The sequence below is a fragment of the Uranotaenia lowii genome, chromosome 3, assembly GCF_029784155.1.
Source record: "Uranotaenia lowii strain MFRU-FL chromosome 3, ASM2978415v1, whole genome shotgun sequence".
NCBI lineage: Eukaryota > Metazoa > Arthropoda > Insecta > Diptera > Culicidae > Uranotaenia > Uranotaenia lowii.
The window spans coordinates 352,760,609-352,775,831 of NC_073693.1; the positions used below are offsets into that span (position 1 = coordinate 352,760,609).

Here is a 15,223-nt window from a genome sequence, read left to right on the forward strand (position 1 = left end):
GAAATGGTTTTCCCAAAAAAGAGTAAAAAGATTTCTTCCACCTTAGTCAAAATTCGACCTCAAGCGGGGCGCTAAGGAAATTTGCAGAACCATAAAGGCTGCGGAAACAACTTCATCTCTCTGATTCTGTGATTCTTCTTCGGTCGTTGGTGGGAGGTGAATCCCAGGGGCCAAAGTGAATGACGGTCACGCAATCTCGACGCTGCTGCCGCCGCCATTTTCACGTTTCCGGTGTGCGTTTCCACCATTCAGCAAGCAAGCAAACAGTGAGATCTTGCGGCCATCGACACCAGGTTTCTTTTATTTCCATGCTTTTTTCCCGGTGTCTTTTCCCGTGGTGTGATGTGTAATCATTATCAGCATCAAAGTTGCGGGGGCGCCACAAGACAGTGATGTGGTCCATTAGTTATTCAAATCACGATTCTCGGGATAAATAACCGAATTGTTCGTGGGGCGAATAAGGTCGTAAAGTGTTTGCCGTTTGACAGTTTGGCAAGTTTTTTCTCTCCTTAGCTCCAAGCTTTTCTGTTGAATTAAAGCTGACACATTTTGTTTAAAAACTTGCCAGCAACTTCATATGAGCGATATTAGAGATATGGATCCCCAGATAGTGATTTGAGCGATGAAATTGGAACATTGAATAAAGTTCTAACCCCCCCAATCCGTTCTCCATCATCGGATTCTAACCATCATCATCGACTGGATCCACTCAAACAAAAATGCAATAAATTCCGGCTGCTACCCCCTTTGGGACTTTAGCAACGCGTGTTCAAGGACTTCCAAACCACTCTTTCAACTTCCCCTCGTTCCCTGCCTGAATGAAAATAGACAGCAAGCGTGAAGCACTCATGCCAAATCCTCTTGATGGCCATCGTCGAATGATGAGGTCATTAAGGAGTGGCCCGGCCCCAAATCCGACGAGGCGCGCCGTTCAGCCGGTCTGCCGCATGTCTCCGGGGTACTTGCGGTGCGGTGCTCTGAAGTGTGTGGATTTTCTGAACTGCGGCTGATTCCACCAGTATCACTGTCCGGTTTGCTTCGGTCCATTTTGGGGGAATTGATGGGCTATGATTGTGCCTCGATGCTGGGCTGCTGGCGTCGAACAGTCACGATAATCTACGAATGGATGGGTCCCGAGGGAGGTGACGGCCATCCTTTTGCTACGGGGTGGGTCCTGCCAGGAGGAAAAATATCGAATCGATTCTGCTGGCGTGGCGATGGTTGTTGATTTGATGGAACTCGACAGCTGGAGAGCGCGCCCGGTGATTTGGTGAATGAATCTAGTGGGAAGATTTGTTTTTATGGTCACTGAATTTTCGATTTCGATTAATTGAGAATCATTCAAAAACCTCAATATTCAAATAAAAATCTTGTCAAGAGTTATTCTGTTTCAAAAGCATTGATTCCACACGCGAGAATTATCTACCGTGGACTTTGAGATTAGTTTATTCTATACCCAAAAAATGCTGTAATGATGGTGGCTCCAGAGAGTCAATACGAAAAAAAAGACAGACCTGCTATTATTAGTACATAAAGCATGGATCACGCAAAATCTGGACGCATAAAAAAGGATCTATCTCGGAGCTATGTAAACGAAATAAAAATGTTTTATACTCAAAATGTAGTGTTTTTATTGCACTTTAAAGGAAAAATAAGAAAAAAAATTATTCCGATGTTGTTTTGATGAAATTTTGAACGTCGAGAACCACTCATTATAGTTTGAACATCCTATTCGCTGACCTCAGCGGCCATTTTGTTCCACAATCTCTTCATCTCTGTGCATCCCGAGCCGTGCTACCATTCTTCTTCATCTTTTGCTTGAAAATTGCCCAACATTTTTCGATAGAGTGGAATTGAGGGCAGTTGGGTGGGTTGATGTTCTTTTCGACAAAATCCACCCGTTGGCCCGATACCACTGTACATACCTCTTAGCTGTAGTGGCAGCTTGCCAAATCTGGCGAAAACTTTACTGGTCCTTTGTGAGATCTAATGAATGGAAAAAAAAACGTTTTTCAGGCACTCCTCCTTGTACATTTCGGAGTCCATGGTCTTGTTTTTCCCAAAAACCGGGGATTTTCGTCCGCAGCTGCAAATACCTTGCCAGATCAAACACTTTTCTGCAAAATTATCGCCAAAAACGAATTTCAACTTGGGAGGAATATCACGCCGACCAGTGGCTTTGTAAAAATTTTGGCCAGGAAGCGGCCCAAAATCAGATTTAGCGATTTTTTAATCAGACCACGTCGGGTTTTTGACGTGGGTGTCCAAAATTAATTTTCGTCTCGCGGCTTCTATCACGTGTAACTTTTTTGAAACAAAACTAATCGTAATGAAATTTTCAGCACTGATAGACGAAACATTCCGAAACAAAGTGCTGTCAAAATATTTCAGATCCTACTACTAGGAGCGCAACAATACACAGCAAAAAAAGTGTTGTGATATTACATCAAATACCTGCACATAACTTGAGTCGCAAATGGTACCTAATATTACATTTTCTTGATGTACCCGGCTGTTTGATAATTATTGAATTCTTGTTGTACCGCAAATGCAAACCTGCCGAATCTGCCTAAAAATGAAAAATAATCAAATTATATTTGAAGCTATGGTTTTGCTTACATTTTTATAAAATTTTGGTTGTACTTACAAGCCAAACAAATATAGCTGAGGTCCGTAATCCGTTTCTTACTTTTTGAAATGAATAACATTTGAAAGTCAATTGAGGAAACATTGACTATTTGATGCAATATCACATAGAAGGTTGTGATATTACACTACACGACATGTTCGCATACGGGTACGTCGTTTAGATGTATTATAACAACAGAAAGCCCTAAAACTACGTCGTCTCCACAAATTACATCATCCAGCGTTACATTTTTTTTTGCTGTGTATAATAAACAGTGTGTGGGAAATAAAAACTGTTCCGTAGTACGTTGTATGCGAACGAACTCGACTGTAAATACATTTATTATTAAATGGTGATAGTGTAAACAATCTCTTATTAACTTACAAATAAGTTTCGCCGTTTACCCTAAGCTCTAGCTCTGGCAACCCTAAACCGTCGGATATCACCGGCTATTTGAAGCTAATGGACGAAAATCATATTTATCTTCGGGTAAATAAAAAGTACACTTGCGTACTTACGCTTTTTCTTTCCTACCGCTCTAATTGAGCTCAACCCGGTACACCTAACCGGAACAACCGAACGGTCACTCAAACTATCAAAGGAAATACAATATTTTAGTGGCAAATTGCGCAGTAAGGAATTTCTATCACCTAACCTCTTCCGACTCACTAAACCGCGAGCACAAAAATCACGCGCAACTGGCCAAATAGCTTCCACCTACTATAAAAAATACATTAAAAGATGATCAAATAACTAATGATCAAATACATACTGTTTTCGCTAAAAACAATTCACTACAAACTAACTAACTGCCAGGTCAAGAAAAAACGTGTCGCAGTTTCGATCAATTTTCTAACAATGACAATTCTTTTTCGGCGCCAACGCGTTGACGTTTGTCCGATCCCGTACCAAGGTTGCCAGTTCTACTAACACCCCAACCCGTAACGTCGTAGTCAATCGACTTTACTCTCCTCCTGCACGTCCAACAGAGCAACCTTTACCGCTGGTCTTTGAAGAGTAGATCCGTCGCAAGTCTCCACGTCGACCTTGTGAACTTGTCCGTCTCGTCCTGGATAAGTCCTCACCACCTTACCTCGGAGCCATCCGTTGCGCACGGACTCGTCTACGATGACCACTAGATCGCCGACCTTCAGCGGCCGCGTTTCCGCGAACCATTTCGTCCTGCAGGCTATAGTAGGTAGGTAAGCTTGCACCCAGCGCTTCCAAAACTGGTTTGTTAAGTGTTGAATAACCTTCCAGTTTGGTCGAAGAGGTGTAACATCGTCGATTGGTACCCTTGGTGGTTTGCTGTCCTCGCCGGAACTTAGCCAGAGGAAATGATTTGGAGTCAGCACTTCTTCGTTGGGATCCTCCAGCGGCACGAACGTCAGCGGATGGGAGTTGACTATCAATTCTGCTTCCGAGAGCAATGTTCGCAGTCCTTCATCGTCTAGCCTTTGATGGTGCGAGAGAGTCTTGAACGCCTCCTTCACGGACCGGACTTTCCTCTCCCAAACCCCGCCCATATGGGGGGCAGAAGGGGGGTTGAAGTGCCATTGTGTATGGCTGTTGGTAAAGTAGCTCGCTAACTCCTTATTGATTGCATTAGTTTCTTCTTCCAACTCTCGGGCTGCCCCGCGGAAGTTCGTCCCATTGTCGCTGAATATCTCTTGAGGAGGACCATGCTTAGCGACAAACCGCCGAATTGCCATCCTGCAGGATTCTGCCGATAAAGAATGCACCACTTCTAGGTGCAACGCCCTCACCGAGAGGCAGGTGAAAAGCGCGACCCACCTTTTTTCGTCGCTACGTCCTCGTTTGACCAGCAGTGGTCCGAAGTAGTCCAGCCCTGTGAAGGTGAACGGTCGTACATAGGGTTTAACCCTGGGCTGGGGGAGTGGGGCCATTTTTGGAGCCTGTGGTCTAGCCAGATAAACACGACACCACATGCAGCTTTTAATCGCCTTCTTCACACTGGCTCTCATCCGGGGGATGTAGTAACGTTGCTTGAGCTCGTTCAGTACAGTCTCGGTATTGGCATGGCCGTACTTTTGGTGAAATCGCAGGATCAAAAGAGTGGTGACATGATGATCTCTTGGTATTATCACAGGATTTCGAAAGTCGAACGAATAATAAGCCGCTTGAGGGTCGATTCTGCTCGCCATCCGGAGAACACCGGACTCATCGATCACCGGTGATAGCTTCGCTAGGACACTTCCCTTGCCGATACGCTTCCACTGCTTCGATGAAAGCTCAGAACTGCTTCTAAGCGCTTGAATTTCTTCCGCAAACACCTGTCGCTGCACAGCCCGCCAAATGGCTGCTTCCGCCGACACATAATCATCACGATTCAGATCACCACAGGATTCACTAGATTCCACCGGTTCCCGTTTGAAGCGCTTGAAGCGGTGCACGAAATGATACATATAAGCAACTCGGTTGAGTAGCCCATCCCACCGCGAGAAACTTTCCATGTTGACTACAAAATCATCGTCAGACTGACGATGAACGTTTACCGACCGTAATTCGTCTTTGGGTGACTCCAAGCAGGGTTTTTGTTTCGGCCATTCTTCTGTTGGTCGGTACAAGAATTCGGGTCCTTTGTACCACAAACCATCTGGATCGAAGTTGGGACCATTACCCCATTTGGTTCCTTGGTCGGCTATGTTGTCACGGGAAGGAACCCACTGCCAGTCTTCCACCGAAGTATTCGTCAAAATTTCTGCTATTCTAAAACCGACAAATTGGCGATATTTTCGTGGATCCGCACGGAGCCAGGCCATAACAGTCGAAGAATCGGTCCACAGGAACTTTTCGGTAATTTGCAGTGAGTGACTTTCTTCTACAGACTTCAGCAACCGAGAACCAATCACTGCAGCGCCCAGCTCGTTTCGAGGTATGGATTGTGGTCTTAAAGGTGTAACTTTGGCCTTAGCTGCCACCAGAGCGCAGCGGGGAGTATCTCCGTCAACGATTCTAAAATAGGCCGCAGCACAGTAGGCCAGCTCACTGGCGTCCACGAACACATGCAGCTGAAGTGAATTGTAGCTGCCGGTAGTGTAGTTGGGGAAATAACAACGTGGCACTCTTACATTTTCCAACTTCGGTGTCAGTTTGATCCAGCGCTGCCACATATCAAAGTCGTCGTCGCAGATAGGATCATCCCACAGAATTCCCGAACGCCAGATGGACTGGATGAGAATTTTCCCGTGTATGGTGTAGCAGGCCACAATTCCGAGCGGGTCAAAAAGGCTCATGACCACCTGCAACACTTGCCGCTTTGTTGGTCGCGTTTCCCCAGATAGCAACGGGAGTAGATCTGTTCGGAAATCCGCCGAAAATACAAACACATCTTCACTCGGTACCCACATCATACCGAGGACTCTTTCGGTTTTTGTCGTCTTCTCGATGGCAAAGCTCTTCATCTCATCTCCAGTAGTCACCCCAACCCGTTTCAGGAGGTGTTCGGAATTCGACTGCCAACTAGGTATCTCAAAACCAGCCGATCGGTTGACCAAACTCACTTCCAAAGCCAGTTTCGTTGCCTCTTCAATGGTATCACAGCTCGCAAGAAAATCGTCAACATATGTGTTGTCAACGATTGCTTCAGCAGCTTCCGGATAACGATCTTTATGTTCCTGGGCGTTTTTATTCTTAGCAAACTGTGCTGAACACGGGGAGCATGTTGCCCCGAACGTTGCGACGTCCATTATGTACACGTCGAGCGCAGCTTCTGGATTTTCCCGATACAAAAATCGTTGTGCGTTCCTATCTTCCGGACGAATAATCAACTGGTGGAACATTTGCCTTATGTCCCCAGCGATGGCATACTGTTTCTGTCGGAATCGGCAGAGGACAGATAGAAGCGGCTTCACCAAATCCGGCCCTTTCAAAAGCTGGGAGTTCAGAGAGGTTCCTCCATACGTTGCCGCAGCATCCCAGACTACACGCACCTTCGTTGGCTTGCGTGGATGTCGCACTGCGCTGATTGGCAGGTACCAAATCTTTCTGTCGTCACTGTTGCGGAGCTCGTCTGACGTCGCTTTGTGAACGTACCCCTTCTGCAGATAATCGTCGATTTGCTTGTCAATATTAGTTTTCAGTTCGGGATCTTTCAGCAAGCGCCTTTCAAAACAACCGTGTCGACGTACTGCCATGCTAAAGTTGTTCGGAAAAACCGGCTCATCGCTTTTCCAAAGCAATCCAGTTTGGAACTTTCCGGATGGTGTACGAACTGTCGTCTCTTCGAGCAATCTTCTGGCCCGTCGATCTTCATCGGATTCGGGCGGATTCAATCCGGATATCGCCAGGTTTTCGAATTCAAAATACTGCTGGACCATTTCATGGAGCTCGCGGCTATTGGAGCACTCGCAGACGTGAACAAAAGCACTACCTATCGTCTCAGGTGCTCTTCTTCCACCGAATATTGCCCATCCGAGGCGAAATTTAGCAGCAATAGGTTCTCCTCCGGATCTTTCCCTCTTCTTCAAAGCTAAGTTGAGCTGGGCATTGTCGACACCGATAAGAATTCGTGGCACGGCCGTCCGGTAGCTGCTGATGGGAAGTCCACACAGATGGGGGAATTGCTTCGAGAGACTCTCATAATCCAGGCTCTGCTTCGGTAATTCCAAGCTCTCAACGGTTCTTACGTTCGCCAGCTGATGGATGCGATTGTTCGAAGCACCTGAGATACCTATCTCGACCTTACGAGAGTTACTCTCACTTCTCGTGACGTTACTAGTCCACTGCAAGCAAAGCGGAATTCTTTCGCCCACCAAGCCCAGTTCGTCGATAAGTTCGTCTTCGACCAGCGTCAGGTCGGATCCGTCGTCCAGAAAAGCAAATGTGGACACCGACTTCCCGTTCGCGTGAAGAGTCACCGGAAGTATTTTGAAGAATGTGGTGCCTTGCTGGTGTTGATGATGGGCAGTTACCGATACAGAAGATTCCGATCCTTGACTCTTGAGAGTCGAACAACTTCCTGGATGTAGCAGTTTATGGTGGGGCTCAGGGCATCCATTGATCCCGCAAGGCTGCTTGTTTCGGCAAGGCCACCTTCCATGCGGCGCCAGACAACGCCTACACATTCCCGTTTCGCTGATGAACCTCAGCTTCTTTTCGAGCGGCAACGTTTCGAACTGCTTACAAGTTCGGACTCTGTGCGTTGTACTTTTGCACATCAGGCACGGCTTTAGCTCCGGAGTAACTTTCGAAGCCGGTGGTCCAGGCGCTGAGGACACGGAGGCGGAATGTGCGTTCAAATAAACTGGCTTCTCCTTTCTCACAACACCTTTTGTGGCTTTTTCATTCAGACCAACATCCGACGTCAATTTCACCTTGCATGCCGCTGTTCGATAAGCCGACACAAACGCACAGAAATCACCAAGCGATGGTTCCGGAAGAGCTGCTAACTTCATACCCCATTGTAGCTGCAAGTCGGGTGGAAGCTTAGCAACAAGCTCTGCCAGCAATAGTGGATTGTCCAAATGGGTGTTGAGTTTCGCTGACTGCATGTACGTCACCATGTTGCGTACCTCCCTGCCGAACGTCACAAGCGTCTCCAATTTCGTCACCGACGGCTGAACGGTTTTCCGGATCTTGGATAGCAGACAGTAAACAATTTGATCTGGCCTTCCACACTCGGCTCGTAGGATGTCAATAATTTCCGGGATTGCATCCGGCAGCGTTAGAATATTCTGAACCTTTTCGCGAGCGCTACCAACAAGACTTTTCTGTAGCCTAGCAAGGTTCTCGTCGGGTTGTATGCCACACATGGCCGTTGTCGATTCAAATGCACTCAAGAACATGGGCCACTCGAGTGGGTCCCCGGAAAACTTGGGGAGGTCTCTAGAGACAACTTGACGCGCCGCCAGTTGCTGTGGCGTAATCATGCGACCTGTAGCATGAGGAAATCCTTTACCCAAATCTGCTGACACTGTTGGTGGAACTGTAGGCGGGTGCTGCTCGGATGCTTGCCAAGCACACGGCTGTACATTCAAACCAAAGTTCGGATGCCTGACTGGGTTGTTGATAAAGACTCCTCCCTGAGGGTGCGCAAACTGATAATCAGCACCAGATGACGGCATGTCAGGAATATTCGGAAAATACATCGCCCCGTAGGGGTTATTCATCACTGGAAATCCAGGGAACTGCGACGAGCTCGGCGGTGGCAATATTAGCGGATTCACTGGTACAGGTGGAACTGGATTCTGAGCCACTGGCGGAAAACGTGGATTCGAATCAAGATAATTGCTCCTTGGGCCCGGTGCTATAGCTGGGGGAGGATTTCTCACTGGAATCTCTGCTTGTTTTGGCACAGTGCTTGGTTGAATCTGTTGACCTGATTGAATAACTGCTTGCATTCTTTGCCGCTCCTCTCGCTGTTGGATGGCGGGATGTGGGTTCGCACTTGGAGCCACTGTCTCGGGTTTCTGCTGGACTGGGGTAGAAGTATGCACGAATCCGCATTGTTGTTCCACCCAACCGGCGATACTTCGATGACTTTTTCCTCCTACGCTACGATCACATCCTTCATTGAGCTCTTCTAGAGCTATTTCTGCCTCTAGCTGCTGCTTTCTAGCAAGAAACTCGCGATCCCGTTCCGCTTTTTGATCCTCCAAATCCTTTTGCTCTTTCAGGTGCCTTAAACGAAGATGAGCAATAGCATTGACTGAGACGACTGATCCGGCATTCGAATTAGACGAGGATTGAAGTCTTCCGAAATTTCGATCGTCCTGTCTCCCACTTATTGGATCGGTGGTATTACCATCACGTTCAGCGGCGCGAGCTGAAGCAAATGTGTGTGCTTCGGGCGAGTTTATGTTGCCGGTTTGAGTCGAATTAACTGCGTTGTGACTAGCTACGCATCTGCAGCAGAGCCAGCTTCGATCGGCTATGGTAGCCGTAACACCGGCGCATCCATAATGTTGCCATTGCGTACACTCGTCACAAGCGACCATGCTCTGCGCTGAATCCGGGCGACGACATGTTACGCAGTTGAACAGCTCTCCGGTAGGGCCTTCCATCATCGGTTCCGGGTTTAGGTTGCTCGTTGCAGCTTTATTTTCGAGATTTGTGGGAAATAAAAACTGTTCCGTAGTACGTTGTATGCGAACGAACTCGACTGTAAATACATTTATTATTAAATGATGATAATGTAAACAATCTCTTATTAACTTACAAATAAGTTTCGCCGTTTACCCTAAGCTCTAGCTCTGGCAACCCTAAACCGTCGGATATCACCGGCTATTTGAAGCTAATGGACGAAAATCATATTTATCTTCGGGTAAATAAAAAGTACACTTGCGTACTTACGCTTTTTCTTTCCTACCGCTCTAATTGAGCTCAACCCGCGACACCTAACCGGAACAACCGAACGGTCACTCAAACTATCAAAGGAAATACAATATTTTAGTGGCAAATTGCGCAGTAAGGAATTTCTATCACCTAACCTCTTCCGACTCACTAAACCGCGAGCACAAAAATCACGCGCAACTGGCCAAATAGCTTCCACCTACTATAAAAAATACATTAAAAGATGATCAAATAACTAATGATCAAATACATACTGTTTTCGCTAAAAACAATTCACTACAAACTAACTAACTGCCAGGTCAAGAAAAAACGTGTCGCAGTTTCGATCAATTTTCTAACAATGACAATTCTTTTTCGGCGCCAACGCGTTGACGTTTGTCCGATCCCGTACCAAGGTTGCCAGTTCTACTAACACAGTGCGTCCAGATTTTGGATGATCCATGCTTTATTATGTGAATAACTTGATTACAAACGAAATGCGAATCTAATTTTGATAAAAACAACCTTGTGAAAATTGTCAAAATTGTCAAAATTGTCGAAATTGTCAAAATTGTCAAAATTGTCAAAATTGTCAAAATTGTCAAAATTGTCAAAATTGTCAAAATTGTCAAAATTGTCAAAATTGTCAAAATTGTCAAAATTGTCAAATTGTCAAACTTGTCAAAATTGTCAAAATTGTCAAAATTGTCATAATTGTCAAAATTGTCAAAATTGTCAAAATTGTGAAAAATTGTGAAAAATTGTGAAAAATTGTGAAAATTGACGAAATTTTCAAAATTGTCAAAATTGTCAAAATTTTCAAAATTGTCAAAACTGTCAAAATTGTCAAAAATGTCGAAATTGTCAAAATTGTCAAAATTGTCAAAATTTTCAAAATTGTCAAAATTGTCAAAATTGTCAAAATTGTCAAAATTGTCAAAAAGGTCATAATTGTCAAAATTGTCAAAATTGTCAAAATTGTCAAAATTGTCAAAATTGTCAAAATTGTCAAAATTGTCAAAATTGTCAAAATTGTCAAAATTGTCAAAATTGTCAAACTTGTCAAAATTGTCAAAATTGTCAAAATTGTCAAAATTGTCAAAATTGTCAAAATTGTCAAAATTGTCAAAATTGTGAAAAATTGTGAAAAATTGCGAAAATTGTGAAAATTGACAAAATTTTCAAAATTGTCAAAATTGTCAAAATTGTCAAAATTTTCAAAATTATCAAAACTGTCAAAATTGTCAAAAATGTCGAAATTGTCAAAATTGTCAAAATTGTCAAAATTTTCAAAATTGTCAAAATTGTCAAAATTGTCAAAATTGTCAAAATTGTCAAAATTGTCAAAATTGTCAAAATTGTCAAAATTGTCAAAATTGTCAAAATTGTCAAAATTGTCAAAATTGTCAAAATTGTCAAAATTGTCAAAATTGTCAAAATTGTCAAAATTGTCAAAATTGTCAAAATTGTCAAAATTGTCAAAATTGTCAAAATTGTCAAAATTGTCAAAATTGTCAAAATTGTCAAAATTGTCAAAATTGTCAAAATTGTCAAAGTTGTCAAAATTGTCGAAATTGTCAAAATTGTCAAATTGTCAAAATTGTCAAAATTGTCAAAATTGTCAAAATTGTCAAAATTGTCAAAATTGTCAAAATTGTCAAAATTGTCAAAATTGTCAAAATTGTCAAAATTGTCAAAATTGTCAAAATTGTCAAAATTGTCAAATTGTCAAAATTGTCAAAATTGTCAAAATTGTCAAAATTGTCAAAATTGTCAAAATTGTCAAAATTGTCAAAATTGTCAAAATTGTCAAAATTGTCAAAATTGTCAAAATTGTCAAAATTGTCAAAATTGTCAAAATTGTCAAAATTGTCAAAATTGTCAAAATTGTCAAAATTGTCAAAATTGTCAAAATTGTCAAAATTGTCAAAATTGTCAAAATTGTCAAAATTGTCAAAATTGTCAAAATTGTCAAAATTGTCAAAATTGTCAAAATTGTCAAAATTGTCAAAATTGTCAAAATTGTCAAAATTGTCAAAATTGTCACAATTGTCAAAATTGTCAAAATTGTCAAAATTGTCAAAATTGTCAAAATTGTCAAAATTGTCAAAATTGTCAAAATTGTCAAAATTGTCAAAATTGTAAAATGGTGTTTTTTTCTTTGGATGGATACAAAAGTGAGTTATTATTAAAGTATATTCTGGAATATTCAGTTGAGTTCTTTATTACTTTTTTTAAAATCATTTAGTTGAAAAAAAAGAATCCTGATCCAACACATTTTCTATCCAAAATAATAAAAAAAAAAGGCGAAAACAGTTTGCTTTTTCCCTTATCTGCACGCAATTCCGTACCGAAACCGTGAATCGAACGAAAGACCGAGGCGAAAAAATTCCCGGAAAATCCGGCTCCTGCGAAACCACCAACCCGGGAGGTGAGATGATTGGAAGAAGATTAACGGATAATGGGAGGATTCGACGTCGTCGTTCGTGAGCAGGACCTTCTGCCGAATCCTGTCGGCCAAGGTGAATCTTAGATTTCTCTCGTTACCATTTTTTCTTTTTCTTACTCCTGATTCTGGCATGACTCGGTCCAAACGAACTTGACCCCGTCGCTGAGGAAAACAAGATATCTCCCGGGCTGATCTAAGATTCATATGTATGTACATTTTGATGAACTTAATTAAGTGTTTGTGCTGCCTGGGCAAGTGATTCCATGATTTGTTTGTGTTTTCAAGTGAATTATTGCCCCAAGAGATGTTTGTTTTCTTCATTCGTATCAGTTCCAACTACAAGTGTTTTTGTTTCTGGAATTACGAGGATCCTTAGAATTAAATCATTCGCCTACATATAATCGGATTAATTAAAATTCAAAGCCTCTTTCCTCTTCTAGTCTAAATCAAGATGGACCATCATATCGCGTGGCATTGAAAGTTGTTTTCGTTATGAAGTGTGTTCATTTCCAACATCTCAAGATGGATAGAGGAGATCCTTAGGAATTGCATATCGGTTTCAAAATGAGTAGGTACAATTATCTCTAAACTTTCAAACGAAAAGCCACAGCCCCCATATTGTTTTTGAAAACAAACTACGTCTCGGTATGTAACCGGATACATATTTCTCATGATACACCGAGGAAACGGAAACTGACAGAAAAAAAAACCTAAACCGAGTGTTGCCGCTCCAGCAACGGGATACTTTGGAATCGGACTTCCGGGAGAGATGTTCGACGTTTTCAACAACAAACCGCACCTCAACTCACCCACACAGTCAATTGCTACTTGCTAGGAGAAAATTAATTAAAAACTTCTCCAGGCAAACTCCAAGTGATGGCTATGGAGAGTGATGCTACTGATAGTAGTAGCACAAAGTCGTCTCCCGTTCCCAGTATGTAACTAATGACCTTTTCCGGTTTCAGTTTTTCCATTGCTACGACCCACTGACTGCAGCAGGAAATTGATTCATGTCGAACCATGTACGGGTGCATGTGCAACGCTTTTAACTGTAGCATCAACTTTGGTTGCTAAGTAAAGAAGGAGTAATGAGGCAAAGGGAGAATTCCGGTGAATTGGATGTTTCATCCTATAAAGATTCTTCAATTAACATGAATATTTACATTTGTTTGAAGTACGTTCCTAATTTTGGAAGTTGTGAAATAAAACTAGGTTTTCTATGGGTAGTTTGATACTATTCAATTCCAACGCAATTCCAAAATCCAAATTCAGACTACAATCAATTGAATCCACTAGATACTTTTTTTAAACACTCTTTTTTAAAACAGTTTTATTTTGAACGATTTTCTCGAAACAAGACGATTTTCGAACATGTCAAAAACAAATCCCAGACATTTCCGAATTTTTAAACCACTTTTGGTTGGTCAATAAACTTGAATCGATTTACAGTTCAAGTTGGCAATTTTACTCAAAATAAGCGATTCTTTTTTTCCGGTTGATTTGAAATTTTTAAACTTATACACCAATCGTTAAAAAAATTCAGTGTATTTCTTTTGCGCAAAGATTTGATCCAACATTAACATTATATTTAATTTGTAATAAATATATCAACGTCTCAACTTAACATATCATCAATAAGATACACTGATGATTTTTTTTTCAGGTCTATTGGTACTCTTAAATAGATTATTTTAGAATTTGAACGGTTAGCTAGTGGCTCCAGAGAGAACGTGCCTAGTGGCTGAAGAATTTTCTTCATGTGGGAGTTGAAAAATTCAGAGCTTTTTTCATTTCTTTTTTTTTTTGGTTTTTGAAATTAAAAAATTAACGTTTTGGAACAGTTGGAAAATTTGTAAATATTTTCGAGCAAAGTAGATATACCCTAGAATATTATCCAGTACTTCACACTGTGAATTTCAAATCAATAATCCAATTTACAGAAGGCCGTGAGTACCTTTGGATTCGTCAAAAATAAACCTAAAGTTAACCCTCTTTGTTTTATTTTCTACGTTTAGTAATTCAAGATAGTTAAACATGTGAAAGATTTAACAAAATACAAATATATCATTTAAATGCAAGCATAAATCGAGAATAGGGCAATCGTAAATTAAATTGCTCAAAAATTAAAGAAAAATTAATAACTCAAAAACTTAAAAACTTTCTATGGAAATTTCAGAAATATACTTAGTTCATCTTTTAAATTTTCCTTAAATCTCTTAAACTGAAATTATTTACAAAATCTGAAACTCGTTGTCAAGAGGTGTATCCATGTTCAGTGTGCACAGTGCGAAAAAAGCCAAATTTTACCCCAAAAGTCTCCCTGTGGTGAGTCGAATAAACTATATATATATTTACAAAAGGTTTTATTAGGCATTTTACTTATAAAGTTTTTATGTGCCGGGAGTATTTTTCCTAACTTTGGGTTAGTAAGAGGGGGGCCGTAATCGTCGCGGCTACTCAACTGTTAATTCAACTATGTATAGGAAAGGAAAGGGGATTAACTGGGGTCACTTCCAAGAACAGTTTCCGTTAGGGTCCGGTGGTGGCTTCCTGTAGCTGTGGTTTCGATAGCTACCTCAGGGTTTTCGACTTCCTGGCCAGCCTTCTTTGTGGTGTTGTAGGACCCGTCGGATGAAAGTTTGTTCTAATAAATAGACGAAAAGAGCATTAGATAGAGTACAGACAGAGGGGAAGAGGACTAAACGACCAGTTCAGACATTTTAAGATATTTGTATATAGGGTACAAATATTCAAGATCTAAGTTTGCCAAGATGTCTCGAATTGGAACACCAGGTAGTTTACTTCGGGCCCTAAGGGTATCCAGTAGCCAAGCCCTCGATCGATCAAACCGT

General features: G+C 41.9%; 3 protein-coding genes across 11 annotated transcripts in view; all 3 read right to left on the minus strand.

Annotated features, from left to right (window-relative positions):
• LOC129754674 (high affinity cGMP-specific 3',5'-cyclic phosphodiesterase 9A) overlaps window positions 1-15,223 on the minus strand; it is a 711,945-nt gene that overhangs the window by 579,032 nt on the left and 117,690 nt on the right. The gene's annotated exons all lie outside the window — the stretch shown is intronic.
• Window positions 2,934-5,920, minus strand: LOC129754675 (uncharacterized). 2 transcript variants are annotated; one of them, XM_055750872.1, is made up of 3 exons: window positions 3,148-5,920; window positions 3,014-3,088; window positions 2,934-2,956 (listed from the first exon to the last, which is right to left on the minus strand). In XM_055750872.1, exon 1 carries the CDS (start codon window positions 5,884-5,886, stop codon window positions 3,583-3,585), a length of 2,304 nt encoding a protein of 767 aa, XP_055606847.1. In that variant the 5' UTR covers window positions 5,887-5,920; the 3' UTR covers window positions 2,934-2,956; window positions 3,014-3,088; window positions 3,148-3,582. The 2 variants fall into 2 exon arrangements, with proteins under 2 accessions (XP_055606847.1, XP_055606848.1); XM_055750873.1 differs by lacking the exon at window positions 2,934-2,956 and having other exon boundaries at window positions 3,014-3,349; window positions 3,402-5,920.
• On the minus strand, window positions 6,056-9,982 carry LOC129753955 (uncharacterized). The gene is made up of 4 exons (XM_055749807.1): window positions 9,944-9,982; window positions 9,810-9,884; window positions 6,154-9,752; window positions 6,056-6,112 (listed from the first exon to the last, which is right to left on the minus strand). The coding sequence occupies exons 3-4, from the start codon at window positions 9,655-9,657 to the stop codon at window positions 6,056-6,058; spliced, it is 3,561 nt and encodes a 1,186-aa protein (XP_055605782.1). The 5' UTR covers window positions 9,658-9,752; window positions 9,810-9,884; window positions 9,944-9,982.